Raw genomic sequence first — 20,251 nt, 5'->3', positions numbered from 1 at the left:
CTGCCACCCACCCCTTGCTAGGGTTAACGTGAGAGTCACCTCTGTTACACACTCCTCGATACATGCCATTCCCAGCGGCAGCACACACTACACCAATAAATGTAGACACCTACATACAGATACCCACACAACATTCAGAGACCCATCACACTCATTCCTGACACTCATTACACCCACAATCACTCCTGACAACCACACCCACTCCTGACACTCACCACACACTACAAAATTCTCAGGGGAATTGACAGGGTGGACAAAGGCAAACTCTTCAGCACGGGTGGGACACGAACAAGGGGACACAGGTGGAAACTTAGTACCCAGATGAGCCACAGAGACGTTAGAAAGAATTTTTTCAGTGTCAGAGTAGTTAATAAATGGAATGCACTAGGAAGTGATGTGGTGGAGGCTGACTCCATACACAGTTTCAAATGTAGATATGATAGAGCCCAGTAGGCTCAGGAATCTGTACATCAGTTGATTGACAGTTGAGAGGCGGGACCAAAGAGCCAAAGCTCAACCCCCGCAAGCACAATTAGGTGAGTACACTCATTCCCACTCCTGACACCTACATCCATTCCTGACACCCACCACACCTACACCCCCCTCCTGACACCCACCACCACTCCAGCCTCCCTGCTTGCTTGCCTGAACCTGCCTGACTCCCTCCATCCCTTGTGGTGGTTTACAAAGAGTGTTAGGCCGGGCGTTTCACTTAAACAGTTTATCTTTCAGTGGTTAAGGTTCACTTTTTATATTCGGCAGCAAGTCGACCCTTGGGTTTGGAGAGACGTATACGCCAGCATATGTGGTAAACTCTCTGCCTGTCTATTTGTATCTGAACAAACCTCCGATCATCCAGATTCTATAGATATTCATCTGAATATGGACATAAAACAATCCAGATACGATTTTGTCCGGATGACCTGGTTATCCAGGATCCGAATATTCGAGCTCATACAGTATACGCCACATACATATTTTATACGACAGATTTAATTTTTACCTTTAGTTCTTTATTGTTCACTTACATACTAAACGGAACTTGCAACATCTACACTCGAGGAAGGTTGATGGTTTGAGACTTCTAGTGCCCAGGTGAATGAAATGTTATTTATAAAGTTAATGTGGTTGATAATTGTAATACAATATATTGTAACTAAACATTTTCAGTGATTATTTTATTTACACCAAATGAATAAAAGCATTTATCCTGAAATACACATTTAATCTTATGAATGGAAAACTTGAATATGTATAATAAATCAAGGCCACCTAGCCAAAGCTGTCCAAAGATCGGTATTACAAGGAATAATTAGTGATCACTTTGTCATATTAAGTACATACAATACCGTGGCCTTGATTTATTATATACAGTATAGTCAAGTTTTCCATTCATAAGATTAAATGTGTATTTCAGGGTAAATGCTTTTATTCATTTGGTGTAAATAAAAGAATCATTGTGAAAATGTTTCACAATGATTCTTGCTTGTTGAACTACTTTACACTTCACTCGGGTGAGGGGTAAAGTACTGTAACCCCGCGATTATCCGGGATTCAAACATCCGGAAAACGCCCTTATACGGCCAAAATCGCGATCGGATAAAGTTATCACAATATCCGGCCAAAATAGCCACAGGGACCGGATTAAAGCAGGTTTAGTCGGATAAAATGTTGGGGCCCGGTTAATTTTCTGCAGAAATTACACTATCCGGTCAGTCGCCTGGATAATCGTGCCTTTGTCCGTATATGAAAACATGAGGCGGGCCATACGGTATTAATCCCGTCTGCCCGAGACTCGAGGCGCATGGTGTAGGTGGGGGTGGGGTGGGTGGGTGGTGTCGGGAGAGAGGGGAGCGTTGGGAGGGACCACCTGGGGGGATGGGGAGTGGCCTATACACTACAGTACAGTAATTACTATCAATTTTAGAACAATTCATCATAGCCAAAATCAAAAGTAATACTAGTAATAATGTACAAGAATGTAACAACTCTTGTATATATCTCAAAAAAAAAAAAAAAAAAAATTATGTAATAAAAAATTCCATACAAGTTTCCTAAAAACAATTTGCACAGGCTGAAGTTTCCTTCAAAAATATATATTTTTTTTTCCTCCTGGCGGCCTACGTAACGTGCCTCCTCCCTGCCCCGACTGGACCCATCCAGGCCTGGTCAAGCCATGTGCTCTCTAACCTCGTGTTACACCACAGTGCCACGCCATTAGTGAAATATTTTTTTAAATAACTTTTTTATTTTCATAGTAACTTTGAACATTTTTGGCCAAGACTATGTCTGGTAGCAGCATGAATCGTTCTGGAGGTGGTAAGAGGAAGAAGGTTGTCCTAACACTTAAGGACAAGCTACGTGTTATACAACTTTGTGAACATGGCCGGTCGACCTCAAGTGTTGCCAAGGAATTTAATATAGGCACTAGTACTGTTTCTGATATAAGGAAACAAAAAGAGAAACTTATGCAATTCATTTCAACCTGTGAAAGTGAAGGTGCAAGCACTAGCAGAGGTTGTGGTAGAAAAACTATGAAAACTTCGACGCATGTGCAGTTGGATGAGGCTGTGTACAAGTGGTTTGCTCAGCACCGCACAGCTGGCGTGACAATTCGCGGCCCAGAAATACAAAATGCTGCAAGCAGATTTGCTGAAAGCCTTGGAATAAAGAATTTCGAAGCGAGTGAAGGGTGGGTTGCAAGGTTCAAGGGTAGGCACAATATTGTGAAGAGGAAAATTGTCGGTGAAAAACTGAGTGCAGATGAAAGCAGTGTAGAACCATTTAAACATAAACTATGAGAATATATTGTGGCAAATAATATTTATTCGTATCAAATTTATAATGCAAATGAAACTGGGTTGTATTGGAGGAGTTTACCAGAAAAAAACTCTAGCAATGAGGAGTGAGGGTTGTGTGCCAGGACGTAAGGTTTGCAAGGACAGGCTCTCAGCCATGATGTGTGCGAATGCCGACGGCACAGACAGAATCACGTGTGCAATTGTTGGCAAATCTAAGAAACCAAGAGCCTTGCTACATTGCATGGACAGACTGCCAGTGAAATATTATAACTCAAAAAATGCATGGTTTACACAGGAGATCTTTCTTTCCTGGTTTCATGACGTGTTCTGCAGGGAAGTTCGTGCCTATCAAATTAAGAAACTCAAAATAAGGCCAAGCGAAGTTCGGGCTTTACTGTTGCTTGATAATGCGCCTGCCCACCCCAGAATTGACACGTTAACCTCACATGATGGCAAGATAACGTGTATGGCACTTCCTCCTAACACAACCTCTCTCATTCAGCCTATGGATCAGGGAGTTATCTGTGCTACGAAGAGGTTGTACACCAAAAAAATGCTAAACAAAGTTTTGGTGGTTTTGCCTCTTCCGGAAGATATTGAACTCGGTGTGGATAACAGGGCTAAAAAAAACCTTCAGAATTTGAAGAACTATACAATCAAGGAAGCCATCTATAACTGGGCCAAGGTGTGGAGTGAATTAAAAGAATCGATTTTGAAAAATTCCTGGAAAAAACTCCTCACGTCTACGGTCAGAAATGAGGAGGATGAAGAAATGGATTTTGAAGGATTTACAGATGAAATCCATGGAATGTTTAGAAATGCCGGCAAAAACTTAGAAAGACAGGATGTGGTTGATTGGTTTGAACAAGATGCCAATGATCCAGGATATGGTGTGATGAGTGAAGACGACATTCTACAGTCTGTTACTGGTGAGGTGGACGAAGAGGATGAAGAACCAACACCAATGACCACGAAATACAGTGTACTCATGACGTATGTTGACGGATTAATAAATTTTTCATCAAATTGTGCTCATCCAGAGGTTGGAAACATGTATCCGTACCTTAGGCGAACAAAAGAGCTGATCATACAACTGGCCAGTGAACACAGGAGGCAAGCAACACTTGATTCATATATGGTACGAAAATCAAACCAAGCGCCTTCAACAAGTGAGGCGGCACGCGCAACCCAAGCGCCTCCAACAAGTGAGGCGGCACGCGCAACCCAAGCGCCTTCAACAAGTGAGGCGGCACGCGCAACCCAAGCGCCTTCAACAAGTGAGGCGGCACACGCAACCCAAGTGCCTTCAACCAGTGAGGCATCCTCAGCAGACAGTGAGAACTAACTTTGCCTAATGAACTGTACAGTAATTTTAAGTGTTAATTTTAGTGTTGTGTTACTATAAGTTATGTAAATTGTCAAGAATTTTTAACTTCAAGATGTGTCATCAATCAAGACGAACAACAAAAAGGTAAGTTGAGGTTTCTAGTTGAATATTTTATAATTATATGTGGCATGTCAATTCAAATTATGTTATTTGTAGTATAAAAATAGTTGAAATGGTTAGTTTTGGACTCGTAGGTGAAAAAGTACCATTATCCGAAAAACGTGCTAATCCGGCTGGGGGTCCTTCCCATATACAGTAGTCCGGATGATCGAGTGGAGACAGTAGTTCAATCCTTAACCTTCACCCAAGTGCCTGGGTGGTTTCACGTAAAACTTGGACTGGCTTCAGGAGGAGCCTCCAGATTTCCTGTGATTTCAGTAGAAATCCGGTTGTATTACTTATTTATAAGCCACTGTGGTACAGTGGTAGAGTATGCGGCTGGCAATGCCTTGGTCGCAGGTTCACAACGCCTCACAGCCTAAGTGGATTTTCTCATTGATATATATATCACGTTAGTGTGATTTTCTGTGTATTATCATCATCAATATTATTATTCTCAGGTTGGCCCTACTGACACAACACCAAATAAACGAAGCAAGGCCAACAGGGGCAGTGCCAGTTGAAAGATGTTGTCCCTTTGAAATCTTGGACATGAGTGAGCATCTTGGCCAATATCTGGGCCATCTCACAAAGATGTCACATCCCTGTACAACACTGATTGGTTCCCACAGGCAGCATTCTTCCTGGGTGTCATGGTAACCTGGTGTTCTGAGTTTCTCTAAGATTCTGCACAATCATCAACTAGGTGGGAAAATATATTTGCCCCCATCTGAGTCCTCAGCATATAATTGCCTCCAAACTCACAATCACATTTATACAAATACTATCTAAATTTTGTCTAAATCATGCTGGCACAAATGAATAAACAGCAAAACAGCTCTCAAACAGGTGGTGTCCTAGGCTAGGTTACCGGGAATCACGAAGCAAAGTATGCTATTTCAAGGGCTATTAATTAAGTAATATTATCTGTTAGTTTTACATTTTTAAGACATACAGCAAAGTAATCTTTATAGCCACAACTAGCTCCTGAAGGGGGAATTCAATTAATGTAAACTTGCTGACTACAAAATACAGAAAAGTTGAAACAGGAGGTACCTGACTCTCTTGCTTAAGAAGTTTTAGTGGTGGGTGGGTGTGGATGCCCCATCAATTGAGGAAGACATGCAAGTCTGGTTCTAGTTAGGTGGCAATGATCTCATAATTCATTGATTAATCAAGATTAAGCCACCCAAGAGGTGGCACGGGTATGAATAGCCCGTAATCATAATTCATGCTGCTATTTTTCTTATAATACTCTTTACATTGCATTTTTAACTAGGAAATAAAGAGTACTGAGTGAAATGCTAATCATCTTAACCCTTAAACCGCACAACACGTCATATGATGTGTTTAGTAACTGACACAAAATTGCACAACACATCATGTGACGTGTTGAAGTACTACGCAAGATTTAAACGGCCCGCGGATACACGGGGTTCACCTCACCTTCATCAGAGCTCTTGTAAACAGACACCATTTTTTTTTAAATCGTGGGACACATCCCCAGGTGTGAGGGCCTCAGTACTGAGTGAGTCACCAAGGCTGGCGCACGCAGCCTGAGCTCACAGCACTGCTATTCAGCTTGTGACCACAGCATTGCCTAAAAATGTCAAAATATAAATGTAAATGCTATTATTTAGCGATGATAGTATTACAGAAGACCCCCGACTGTGATAAAAATGACCAGGATACTGATAATAGCAGGATTGTTGTGAGAATTAGCATTGTAGTAGGAGGAGTAATCATGGTGAGGAGGGAGGTAGTGTTGTCTGCTGAATCTGTGTGATCACCTTTTACTGTCTGGACTCACTATACCAGCTTAGTTGTTCGCTATGGTGAATGAAACATGCAGATACTTATGTCTGTATATAGTGAATGAAACCAAAAACAGTATGGTGGGAGGAGAATGTTGGCGAGTCAGGTGAGGTGAGGGAGGGAGGGAGTGACAGCTTGTGGCGGGCTGCCACTGGCTGCCACTCAGCATACCAACTTAGTGGTTCATTATGGTGAACACGAATGTAGATACTTTTATATAACATGTGTATATAGTGTAATAACAGCAAAAGGAGTGTTGGGAGAAGCCATTTTTGTGAGGGAGGTGGCAACATCTGCATGATTTGTCATGCCGGGTAGGGGTGGCCACTATGCTCGTTGAGCACTATACCAGCTTAGATGAACAGTTATGGTGAACAGAACATGTAGATACAGACATTATATATACACCATTTGGTGTATATATAATGTCTGTATATAGTGAATAAAAGCAAAAACCGTATGGTGGGAGGAGGAGGATGTGGGTGAGTGAGGAGTCATTGAGGGAGGGAGTGGCAGCGAGAGGTTGACTGGCAGATGTGGTGGCCACACCTCGTCGCTTTTTGACTCGCAATATCAACTTAGTGGTACAATATCAACTTATCTGCAAAACATGCAGATACTTATATATATCCTGTGTATATAGTGTAATAACCGACAAAGTATTTGTTTATTGTTTTGTGAACACAATAATTGAATCAATAATATGCACACCAAAATTTTTAGTACAGCGATGATTCACACATTTTATTATATAAATATATCTTACTACACACTATTGAATAATATTACAGCAAAAAAATATGAAGAAAAATCAACCAAGAGACACTGAAATAATTAAGTAATTATATCTTTGTGGCCACTCCTGCCTGACAGCTGGGGCAGAGAAGACTGCCTCGGATGCATGCCAAGTCAATGCTTTTTTTTGTCAAACTTCCACACCCTATAGCGGCCAAAATATGCCGCTTACTATTTTTTTCATTATTTTTCCTGTGATCAGGGAACACAAATTAACAGGTTAAGAAGATTTTTTTTTTATGGGCCTGTGGGTGACAAAGGCCAATTAGCCCTTAGCAACAAATGGCTTAAGGTGCTAGGAAGTGGCAGGAATGTGAAAATTATGGTTGTTTTAACGTAGCAGGGATTCATTCTAGTAATACTGTATTTACCTCAAACTCCATACGACTACATTTAGCTTTATAACCACTGATCATTTAGTGACCATTTGGTGCTCATTAACTAATAATTTTGCAATAAAATGATTTCCTAAACATTACAAGAGCTGCTTTCTCATCAATGTTTTAATTCACTTTATTTCCTCATTAATTTCCCTAGTAACCTGAAATTATGACTCCAAAGTGTTTGGGTGACCTATTGATGAATTCTCTGAGGGTAAATAAAAGTGTTACATGAAGCACATTTGTGTATGTATTAAAAGAACACTCCTAGTTACAGTTATTTGGTAGAGAGAACAGTCAAGTAAGTTCTATATACTAATTAATGGCTCTAAAGAAAAGCCTATTACAGTTTATTCTGAATATAAATATTGAATTATTAATAAACAGCAGCTCTACATTATTCACATCCATCTAAACATGAAATTAAACTACCAATCAATACTGGCTACTTCTATATCTGGCTACACATAGGCCTATAGCCTATGATTATATGTCAACACTACAAGCACCATTTAAACAATATGATTTTTATTAAAAAGTAGATATCTTTGTAAATAAGTCTATAAATAATTAAGGGAATAGCAGGTCTAGCACAGACTAACTACCATATATGAAATGTTCTCTGGATAACACTTAAATTCTGGACACTGGCTAATAAATGTCTTCAAGATAACATTAACTCTGGAGTTGGCTTAAAGAAAGACATGCCAGACACCCGTAAATATAATTCTCGGCTTCACGAATAAAACCACCAGTCAGGCTAAAATAACTACAAACATTAGGTTAATACAAAATATCTAAGTCAGGTAAATAGGCCTAAAGACTTTATGTTAAATTATAGACAAAAGTTAGTAAGACTAATATTATAAAGTCATTTACATCAGTCATGAAGAAAGATTACACACACGTCACTTAAATATTTATTATTAATAATAGTACAAATTCATTAAAAAACCTGCATTGAATGTAATGAAACGCCATTTTCTGGGTGAGCCCCGGAGGCTTCCTAAAGCTATCATACTGAATAAGGGCCATAATACGTAGTGTCTTCAGCCGCGAAGTTCTTTTTGCCTACCGGGGACCACGAGCCAGAATCTGGTCCCCTCTGAGAGGCACAGTAGCAATGGCTCTTATTCACTTTACATTTAAAAGTTGTCATCCAGGATAAGCACCAAGAAAGGTAGGCATATCAAAATAGGCCACTATATGGTTTAAAAAACAAGATTGCAGCCCTCAAAATGTCAAAAGAACTCCCTAACTATACAACAAACAAACAAAACTTTGTCAAACCAGCCCCACCCCCACCCCTGCTAGTTAGCTTGACCACCTCCCCTCGCTGGGGGGGAGGGGGGAGCCGGCCCGACACCGGTCAATTCTAGTGATGAAAAAACACTGACCTGGAGGAGTGACAGTGAAGACACCCAAAAACTGGCGCTTCATTGCATTCAATGCTGGTTTTCTGAGGGGAGCCCTAGTGACTCCCTGAAGTTAACTACCCACAGATATGGACAAAAGGGGGAATGTACCAGGGCGGCAGAAGAACCGCGGGTATCAAGTCGAAGGTGAGATTGATGGCCGCGACAGATGCCCCAAGGCAACACAAGTTCGCTGAGGACCAGGAACATTAATAAAACACTTGGCAGCTAAGACCCCGTTAGACCTCCAAAACCCCCATGCCTGAATATCAGCCCAAGCCATAGTACTAAAGATGGCCAACAAATCTGTGTACTTCTGAACATCAGGAGCAGGAGGGTATACCTCAGACTGGTTGGCATAGAGGACACTGCTAACAACCAGAGAAACATGAACCCTGGAACAGGGAACCAAGGAAACTGGATAAACCCATGAGTCCAGTGAATTAGAACCAGTGGCATGAAAGAAACGTTGTAAATCCGCCACCGAACAAAGTGCATGATGCATCCCTGGCAGAACCAACCAGGCATCCATAATCAAAGGACCCCTCTGGAAGCTCGCCTTCTCATTCTTAGCCAGAAAACAAGGAGCAGGCTGTAACATAACAAAACCACCAGGATCAAACAAACAAAACCCCCAGAGCCAAATCAGAGCTTGAAACTCACCCACCCAAGAACCAGAGGCCAAGGAAAGCAAAAACAAAGCTTTAAAAAAGCAATCCTGGACCAAAGAAGTCACAGTAAACTGAAGAGAAAGAACCTGGTCCAAGGACCAGGCAGGCTCAGGTCCTTGGGTAGGCCAGATGAGCAGGCCAGAGATGAAACACAGCACAAGAAAGATAGCAGAACTGGGCCAAAGAAACGTCAATCCCAAACGCAAGAAGCAGATTTAGCAGCCAATGCTGCACAATAAGAAGCGACAGTACTGTATTAGGTATGAGGTGTCAAACGAGGAAAAGCTAAAAAAGGACAAAACAACCCAGTCAGAAATAGAAGGAAAACAATGGAGAGAATATGGCAAAAAACCTGCCAAGAATCTCATACTGCGACTGAGAAAAAGACTGCAGGTGGGACACCAAACCAGCCACCTGTTCACCATACAAATGGTGATAAATACGCGTCAAAAAGTCCAGATGAGTAATGCGGAAAAGGTCAAACCAGAGAGATACATCACTCGCCCGACCCTCTGATAAAGGCGGAGCTGTAGAAAGACGCCTGGGTTTGGACACCGAGCAAGCAGCGCCTGAAACTAAGGCTGGGCTGACCATCAAGGAGCCAGATGAATCACTCTCCCCACTAAGATTTTTGCCATGCCAGCACCTGGTGCAACATCTGGACCAGTGGAATGAGGTAAATACACCCTCATCTCGATCAGTCCAGCCAAAAGGCGTCCACTGCCAGAGCCTTGCAGTCGGGAAATGGCACCACATAAAGAGGCAAACACCTAGACTATGCCAATGCCAAGAGGTCAACGTCTAGGTGCCCGAACATCTGGCAAAGCCAGAAGAATCAGCATCGATGGTCTACTCTGTGGAAAGAGGAATGAAGTGAGAGACCGGCGGCCAGGATGTTGGGCACACCCTGCACGTGAACAGTGTGGAGATACAATCCCTGAGAACTTGGCAGAAGAGCTACCCAAAGCGACCAGCCCCAAAGAGTCACAGATTGAAGAGAACCCCGCCAGTTGAGATGCTGAACCACTGGGGGAACAGTCTGAATGGAGCCAGATCACTGAGCTCGGAGGAATCTGAACTCTCTGCAGTGCCTGCCACACAGCCGCAAACTCCGGCACCGTGCTGTGAACCTGACAAAAAATTGGACGCTAGTGATCTTGGCCAGACTGGTGAGCACTGGTCAAAGTCCCAACCTACAGCTGAGGCATTTGCGAAGACATCAATGGAGGAAGCAGGAAGGCACCATGGCATTGAACCATGAAAACCCTGAAGAGGAAGCCTGTGACTCGGCAACCAGCGAAGGGACACTGGAGACCGGACCCAACCAGAAGGGTGCAGGTCAGACTCCCGCACAGCTGCTTGAGTAACCGCTGAGTCACCTGGGTCCCCCTCAGTACCAACAGACAGTAGGAATGCAGCTGGAGCAAGGCCATAGGAGGCAGGTGAAAGCAATGCCGACCACGAATCCCAAATCAGTCCTAACCAAGTCCGAGCCTGGGACGAAACCAACAGGAACCAACGTCGCTTGGTGGCACAAGCCACGAACAACCCTCAAATTCACAAAAAGTGAGATCGGGCTCGGTCGAGGTATCCATAGTACAACTGAGCCTGCGGGTTTTTTCAGGGCCTGCTTGGTGAATGAATCCTGCATGAAGCCCAGGCACTGGGGCCTGCTTGGTGAATGAATCCTGCATGAAGCCCAGGCACTGGGGCCTACTATGCTGGTATTGTAAACCCTTTTGATATATCAAAAGGGCCCATTTTGCAACCAGACCACCCAAAGCCAAAGGAAAAGGAAAAGGGGCAGCAAGGGGGTTACCCCACACACATCCCAGGCACACCTAATAAGGTAAAAGGCAGAACCCCAAGCAAAATGGCAAAGGAAACCAGCACAAGCAAAATCTAAATTTAAAAAAAAAAAAAAATAAACAGTAGCAAACGAATAGCCTGGGAGAAACTTTGGCGCATCTGAGTGCTAGCTAAAGAGCAGGCTGCACCAACTGCAGTACACCCCACCAGCCATAACATTCCCAAACTCAACACACGGTGGAAACCTAAGGTTTGGCTTACGCCAAGGGCAAGGACTACCCCAAGCGAGGAAGCCCCCCCTGACAGGAGTGTTTCCTGAACACCCCCAGGGAAGGCAGCCCTGATCGTACAATGGTAGTAATGTACTTTTATTACAAAGGTGATTTATGTACAAAAGGTGACACCCCTAGGACCAACACTTGCATCAGAGGAGCTCCAGCATATTTCAACAATCCTAAGTATTGTAGTACAAGTTGATGATAGTGAGTGGTGTCCCAGAGAACATAAAGGTATAGTGCTTTTGAAAAATAGGTGAGATAACAGGAATGTGCTAAGGGAAGTGAAAAATCGGATGAGAAAAAATTGCCCTAGTGTTTCCAGTGCAGAGAAGAACATTCAAGATGGCCGCTGGCAAGAGGAAAAACAAAACAGAGCTTGATTTTGCTGGATTCAATGAAGAAAGCATTGATATTAGCAGTCTACATAACAAATTGGTAAAATCAGATACTATAGTAAACTCTCATATAGAAATAATTAGTAAACTGAAAGAAAGTAATGACCATTTGAATAGCAGTTTTATGTCTTGAGGGTTTAGTGAAAGACTTGTGCAAGAATAAGAATCAATTGGAAACAAATTGCAAAGCCATGGAAGAAGAAAATAAACTTAAAAATAGCTTTGGAAGAAGTTAAAATAAATTTAAACATAAATGACTACAATAGGTTAGATAAGGAAATTCAACAGGAGAAACACCTTTTGTCAGCACAGATGGAGGAAGTTACACAGGGAATAGAACAATGCAAGAAAGATATGCAACTCACCTATGCACAAGTGGCCAAGGAGAAGGAAAAAATTGAAGAAGCAGTAAAGGAAGCTAAACACTGCAGCAACCAAGATAAAACAAACATTAGGCTGGAAGTGAGAAAGGAATTGGCATCTAATCCGAAGTTGGTGCAAAACTCAGTTGATCGGAGTAAGTCCCTGATAATTTTTGGTTGCAAAGAAAAGGAGATAACATCTAGGTCAGAAAGAGCTGTAGAAGAAGCGAAAGTAGTAGATAAAATTGTTGGCCTCGTAGAAGGTCTTACTACCATAGAGAATGTGTGCGACTACAGGAGAATAGGCAGATACGTAAAAGGGAAAGATCGACCTTTGAGGATCACCCTAAACGGTGCCAAACAGAAGGAAGAAGTACTAAGGAACGCTAGAAAATTACAAAGTGATGAGGATGGGAAAGTGTGGTTGTTAAGACAAGATCTTTCAAAAGAAGACAAAGAGAAGCTGAAACTGAACCTCGCCGAGGCAAAACGTTTAAATGAGAGCAGGAATGAAGAAGAAATCAATTCTTTTTTCTACAAAGTGTTAGGGGTAGGCAGACCAGTAAAGTGGTACATAAAGGCAAACCAACAAAATCAATAGAGAGAGGGGGAGTGAAGAATAAGGAGAGGGGGAAACAAGTTCCTGAAGATTGCATATACCAACATAGATGGAGTGAGATCGAAGATACTGGAGTTAAGTGATGTAACACAGCTGCAAACACCACACAGTGTTGCACTCATGGAGATAAAACTTGAAGATGTTATTTTAAATGAGGTCATATTCCCAAGGGGCTACTCAATTTGGAGACGGGACAGAAAAATTAGGAAAGGCGGTGGCATTGCTGTGCTGGTGAAAGAACACCTAAAGGTGAAGGAAATAATGACTGCAATCCACAAGAAGTTGATATAATAGCACTAGAGATCTGCCATGAAGATGATAAACTAATGATCATAAATGCATATAGTCCACCACCAAGCAGCACATGGTCAAAGGAGGAGCTAGATAGTAAACGAGAAGGTCTTATAACAATGAGAGGGATTATAGCGAGAGCGGACAACGATAGGTCACGACTGTTGATAGTCGGTGACTTCAACTTGAAATCCATAGACTGGGAAGCATATGAAGCTAAAACAGAAGATTTTTGGACCTGTAGATTTGTAGACCTCATCCTGGAAACATTCTTGTATCAACATGTTAAACAAGCTACGAGGATGAGGGAAGGGGACGTTTCCTCCATGCTAGAATTGATATTTACCAGGAAGGAGGAAGAAATATTTGACATTCAGTACCTTCCTCCCTCGGGTAAAAGTGACTATGTCTTTTTGGGAATAAAGTATGCAATGCACTATAATCTGGAAGAAAATAAGGATGTTGAAGCAGTTGAAAAACCTGACTTCAGGAGAGGACATTATGGCAACCTTAGAATTTTTTTTAGTGAGTATAATTGGACAGACTTGTTCCTAGGCAAGGAAGTGAATGAGATATATGTCAAGTTTTGTGAAATATATGATAAAGGCACAAAAAAATTTATACCAAAACAGAGATGCAGACCTATGAAACAGGATTGCTTCAATAGAAATTGCGAGAGGGCCAGAGACCAAAAGACACAAAAATGGAATCAATACAGGAAGAGGCCAAACCCCCAAACATACCAACGATACAAAGATGCGAGAAACAACTACACAGCAGTGAGGAGAGAGGCAGAAAGAAATTCTGAAAAAGGGATTGCAGACAAATGTAAACAGAACCAGGTCTATTCTATAAATTCATAAACAACAAATTGCAGGTAAAGAATAATATTCAGAGGCTGAAAATGGGAAATAGATTCACGGAAAATGAAAAGGAAATGTGTGAAACACTAAACGAAAAGTTCCAAAGTGTGTTTGTACAAAATGAAATCTTCAGGGAACCAGACACAATAAGAATTCCAGAGAACAATATAGAGCACAGAGAGGTGACTAGAGACGAAGTGGAAAAAATGCTCAAGGAGCTAAGTAAGAACAAGGCAGTTGGTCCAGATGGAGTTTCACCATGGGTTCTGAGAGAATGTGCACCTGAGCTCAGTATTAAACTTCAACTGATTTTTCAGGCATCCCTGTGTACAAGAGTTGTAGCTGATGTGTGGAAAAAGGCTAACATAGTTCCAATCTACAAAAGTGGAAGCAGGGAAGACCCCCCTTAATTATAGACCTGTATCATTGACAAGTGTAAAAGTCAAAATATTGGAAAAAATAATTAAAACTAGATGGGTAAAACACCTGGAGGAAAACGATATAATATGAGACAGTCAGTATGGTTTTCGATCTGGAAGATCCTGTGTAACGAACTTACTCAGTTTTTATGATCGAGCCAGAGATTTTACAGGAAAGAGATGGTTGGGTTGACTGCCTCTATCTGGACCTAAAAAAGGCTTTCGACAGAGTTCTCCATAAGAGGTTGTTCTGGAAACTGGAACATATTGGAGGGGTGACAGGTAAGATACTAACATGGATGAAAAATTTCCTAACTGACAGAAAAATGAGGGCCGTAATCAAAGGCAAGGTATCGGATTGGAGGAATGTCACGAGTGGAGTACCACAGGGTTCAGTTCTTGCACCGGTAATGTTCATTGTCTACATAAACGATCTACTAGTGGGATTACAGAATTACATGAACATGTTTGCTGATGATGCTAAGATAATAGGGAAGATAAGAAACTTAGATGATTGTCATGCCCTTCAAGAAGACCTGAACAAAATAAGTATATGGAGCAATACTTGGCAAATGGAATTTAATGTGAATAAATGCCATGTTATGGAATGTGGAATTGGAGAACATAGACCCCACACAACCTATAAATTATGTGAGAAATCTTTAAAGAATTCTGACAAAGGGATCTAGGGGTGGTTCTAGATAGAAAACTGTCACCTGGGGACCACATTAAGAACATTGTGCGAGGAGCCTATGCTACACTTTCTAACCTCAGAATTGCTTTTAAATACATGGATGGCAAAATACTAAAGAAATTGTTCACGACTTTTATTAGACCAAAGCTGGAATATGCAGCAGTTGTGTGGTGCCCATATCATAAAAAGCACATCAACAAACTGGAAAAGGTGCAAAGACATGCTACTAAGTGGCTCCCAGAACTGAAGGGCAAGAGCTACGAGGAGAGGTTAGAGGCATTAAATATGCAAAAACTAGAAGATAGAAGAAAAAGAGGCGATATAATCACTACGTTCAAAATAGTAACAGGAATCGATAAAATTGATAGGGAAGAATTCCCAAGACCTGGAACTTCAAGAACAAGAGGTCATAGATTTAAACTAACGAAACAAAGCTGCCGGAGAAATATACGAAAATTCACTTTTGTAAACAGAGTGGTAGACGGTTGGAACAAGTTAAGTGAGAAGGTGGTGGAGGCTAAACCGTCAGTAATTTCAAAGCATTATATGACAAAGAGTGCAGGGAAGTCGGGACACCACGAGCGTAGCTCTCATCCTGTAACTACACTTAGGTAATTACTTAAAGAGCACACAGAGAAGGAAACCTTGAGCACATTCAGCACCAGTACACCAAACTCCTGGCTCACACACAGTACCCAGGTGAAAAAACAAGCACACACACCCCCCCCAAAAAAAAAAAAAAAAAAAAAAAAAAAAAAAAAAAAAAAAAAAAAAAAAAAGGAAATTGGAGCCAGAGCAGCAGTGACCACTTGGCATACTACATCAGTCAAGAACTGGTGTCGGCTAGGCTGACCCAGGCTACTTCCCCTCCTTCCACTAGTAGGGGGAGGGGGTAGGTGGAGCTAACTAGTGGAAGAGGGGGATTGGTTAGATGAAGTTTTGGTTGTTTTAATGTTGGGGGAGTTCTTGTGACACTTTGAGGGCTGCAGTCTTGTTTTTAAACCATGCCGTGGTCTGTTTTGATATGCCCACCTTTCTTGGTGCTTATCCTGGATGATTGAAAAGATGATAACGTTTGAATGTAAAGTGTTTATGATACTGCACCTCTCAGAGGGGGATCATGTTCTGGCTCGTGGTCTCTGGTAGGCAAAAAGAACTCTGTGACAAATGACACTAAGAAGATATCACACTTAATCAGTATGATAACTTCAATGAGCTGACAGGGCTACCCCTCAGAAAATATATAACAAATACAGCATATAAATATGAAAAAGTTTAAATCGGTTAGAATAAAAATATTGACAAGTTTCTAAATTCCTGGATGAAAATTTATATTCCTATTAATAAAATGAGCTCATCTTGAGTACCTCTGAAACTTTTTCTAATCCCTGCCCAAATGTTTAATAAAATGTTGATTCAAAATAAGAGTCCTTACCTTAGCAACCAAAGGATCCATTATATTTTAAATAAATTTCTTAACAGGACCTAAATGGGAATAATTATAAAAATATAAACTGCTTCCCTGGTGCTCGATTATTGGCGCTGGAGACTACTATTTTACTGTTCACCCCAAACTCATTCTCTGAGCAGCACACACTAGTTGATTGATCATTACCAGTTGATTGACAGTTGAGAGGCAGGACCAAAGAGCCAAAGCTCAACCCCTGCAAGCACAATTAGGTGAGCACACAAAAGATTACAAAGGGCATAAAAGACCTCAGTGGGTATTTACAATTTCACCTAATTGGCACAGTACCTTATAATTATAATGATAGCTTGTAACAAACTTTTAGCACTGCAACATCTGTGAATTTACAATACAGAGGAACCTCGGGTGACGAGTGGCTCCATCTATGAGCATTTCAGGTAACGAGTGAGCTACTCACAGAAAATTTGTCTCGATTGACGAGCGTCCGCTTGGTTAACGAGAAAACCATGTGATGCTTCATAGTAATCCCGCTGGTTCTCTCAAATTCTCGGACGCCGCCGACGACAGTGTTGTTGTATCGTGCAGGATAAGCATCCCTCTGCACTTATTTGTGCTTTTCTTTGTTTTTTTGTGATTTTGTGACTTTTGTGTCAATTTGTAACCCACGATGTCACCAAAGAAGCTGCTTGCTAAAGATAGTGTTGCCAAGAGGAAGAAAGACATAATTACTGTTGATTTGAAGAAGGAAATCATAGCAAAGCACGAGCCTGGTGTCTGTGCAACTGATCTCGCCAGGAAATATGGCAGGTCCTCATCAACAATCTGCATAGGCTTACAGGTTCCGGAAGATGAGAGGAAATGTCAACACTGTGGAGAAATGCCCGACAGACCACTGGAACATTATCTAACACAGTGCACAGTTACAAACCCATTAAGATTTCAACTTAGATTCAACAGAGCAGAAGAAGTTGTTAAACACATATGGCAAAATCTTACTGAAGCGACCATACGAGTCATAAATACTCATACTCCGCCCAAATAAAACAGAAACAAGCAACACTTAGTGGGCCAGCCAGAGGCTTAGGGCCCGCGCAGGAATATCCCTGAAAAAAAAAGTAAGTAAGTAATTATCAAAAGAAGGTACCAAACCGGGAAGGCTATGTAGCACCATCAAATACGCAAAATAATCAGAGGGCGCTAAATATCACCAAGGATGCCAATACGAGAACAAAAACGCATAAGGCGAACGATATCAAAACTATCCGAGTCACCAAGAATTCTATCGAGGGACAGGTGACCGCGAGGGGCGGTCGGAAAGCAAGACACACGCTCGTCCTGGAAGTCAGGACATTCAAGAAGGACATGCACGACCGTAAGAGGGACAATGCAACTAGGACAATAAGGAGCAGGGCGGCGCTCCATCAAGTGACCATGGGTTAAGCGAGTATGGCCAATACGCAACCTCGCCAGAGCTGTTTCCCACCGCCGGTTACGGTGGAAGGAGGACGGCCACGAGGAAACACAACATTTAAGAGTACGCAGCTTGTTACCAGTAACAGACAACCAAGAAGCCTGCCAACGGGTAAGGACTGAGGAATGGATAACCGGGTAAAAGTCGGAATACGGAATGCCTTTACGAGAGATGGGACAAGAGCGGACAGCTTCCTTAGCGGCAGCATCCGCACGCTCATTTAAAGACACACCAATATGGCTGGGAACCCAACAAAACTCAACCGACTTAAATTTACTGTGAACGAGAAACAGCCAATGCTGGATCTCGACAACTACTGGATGAACCGGATTAAAGGACCCGAGAGCCATGAGGGCACTACGAGAGTCAACAACAACCACAAAGGAAGACTGACAACGAGAAAGCAGGAGACGAAGAGCATAGAGAATAGCATAAAGTTCCGCTGTAAAGATGCTAGTCTCCGGAGGCAAGCGACACATATAAGTGCGATCAGGAAAAACAACAGAGTAGCCAACACCGTCCGCTGACTTAGACCCATCGGTGAAGACAGAAACGGAGCGGGAGTGAGAAGAAAAGTGCTCGAGGAAAAGGCGTTTTAGAACCGTAGGAGGGGTAAAAGCTTTAGTGATACGGGTCAAGGAAGTACAAAACCGCGGAAGAGGGACCCTCCACGGGGGCAAAGAAGGAACAACACGAGGAGAAACATCAGAAATACGAACGGAGAGAGAATCCTGTAGGCGAGATAACCGGACAGAAAGAGGGAGGTGGTGAAGAGGAACAGGAACCGCAGGAGGGGTAAAAGTTAAAGCACGACTGAGGCGAGAGGAAGGATGTTGCAAGGACCGCGCAAGATAGCGAAGACAGTAGCGATCACGGCGGTCCTGGAGAGACAGGAAGCCAGTGTCAACATATAAGCTAAGGATGGGAGTCGAACGAAAGGCACCAGAACTGAGGCGCAACCCAGTATGGTGCAAAGCAGCAAGACGGCGAAGAGTAGAAGGAGAAGCAGACGAGTAAGCAGGGCAACCATAATCGAGCTTAGACAGGACGAGAGAGGAATGTAAAGCAAGGAGAGTGCGCTTATCTGCCCCCCAAGAAGTATGGGACAAGACCCGAAGGAGGGTAAGGGCCTTAGAGCACTCAACACGGAGGTAAGAGATATGGGGAGACCAAGACAAATGAGTGTCAAGGAATAACCCCAAAAGCTTCGCGGAATCTTTGTATTCAAGGGGATGACCATAAAGTGACAAAGAGGGACGAAGAACAACCCGTTTCCGCGTAAAAGTCATGGCACAAGTCTTAGAAGTAGAGAACTTGAAGCCATGACCTGTGGCCCAAGACGACACGGCATCAATTGCAAGTTGAAGCCGGCGTTGAAGGAGAGGCGAATCATCACCCTGACAACAAAGGGTAAGATCATCGACATAGAGAGCGGAGAAGACACCAGAAGGAAGAGAGGAAAGAAGACCATTGAGGGCAACAAGAAAAAAGAGTAGTGCTCAGAACACTACCCTGGGGCACACCTTCGTATTGCTGAAAAGAGGGAGAGAGAGCGGTACCAAGGCGCACCCGAAAGGAACGACGAGAGAGGAAGCTGCGGAGAAAGAGAGGGAGATGACCACGAAGGCCAAAAGAATGAAGTTGAGATAGGATATGATAACGCCAAGTAAGTAAGTAATTATCAAAAGAAGGCACCAAACCGGGAAGGCTATGTAGCACCATCAAAGACGCAAAATAATCAGAGGGCGCTAAATATCACCAAGGATGCCAATACGAGAACAAAAACGCATAAGGCGAACGATATCAAAAGTATCCGAGTCACCAAGAATTCTATCGAGGGACAGGTGACCGCGAGGGGCGGTCGGAAAGCAAGACACACGCTCGTCCTGGAAGTCAGGACATTCAAGAAGGACATGCACGACCGTAAGAGGGACAATGCAACTAGGACAATAAGGAGCAGGGCGGCGCTCCATCAAGTGACCATGGGTTAAGCGAGTATGGCCAATACGCAACCTCGCCAGAGCTGTTTCCCACCGCCGGTTACGGTGGAAGGAGGACGGCCACGAGGAAACACAACATTTAAGAGTACGTAGCTTGTTACCAGTAACAGACAACCAAGAAGCCTGCCAACGGGTAAGAACTGAGGAATGGATAACTGGGTAAAAGTCGGAATACGGAATGCCTTTACGAGAGATGGGACAAGAGCGGACAGCTTCCTTAGCGGCAGCATCCGCACGCTCATTTAAAGACACACCAAT

At 42.7% G+C, this 20,251-nt stretch overlaps 1 protein-coding gene across 1 annotated transcript; it reads left to right on the top strand.

Moving 5' to 3' along the window:
• The first annotated feature begins 2,958 nt into the window (after positions 1-2,958).
• LOC138366718 (tigger transposable element-derived protein 7-like) lies at positions 2,959-4,811 on the top strand. The gene is made up of 2 exons (XM_069327991.1): positions 2,959-3,939; positions 4,749-4,811. Exons 1-2 carry the CDS (start codon positions 2,959-2,961, stop codon positions 4,809-4,811), a joined length of 1,044 nt encoding a protein of 347 aa, XP_069184092.1.
• The last annotated feature ends 15,440 nt before the right edge of the window (positions 4,812-20,251 follow it).

This window comes from Procambarus clarkii, chromosome 20 (assembly GCF_040958095.1).
Source record: "Procambarus clarkii isolate CNS0578487 chromosome 20, FALCON_Pclarkii_2.0, whole genome shotgun sequence".
Taxonomy (NCBI): Eukaryota; Metazoa; Arthropoda; class Malacostraca; order Decapoda; family Cambaridae; genus Procambarus; species Procambarus clarkii.
This window is presented reverse-complemented; position numbering and strand designations above follow the sequence as displayed.

Bases quoted from the DNA above. Each gene is read 5' to 3' on its own strand.
- LOC138366718 (XM_069327991.1), top strand. From the start codon at position 2,959: ATGTGTGCGAATGCCGACGGCACAGACAGAATCACGTGTGCAATTGTT. The intron at 3,940-4,748 runs GTACGAAAATCA...TATTATTCTCAG, and splicing joins CAACACTTGATTCATATATG to GTTGGCCCTACTGACACAAC.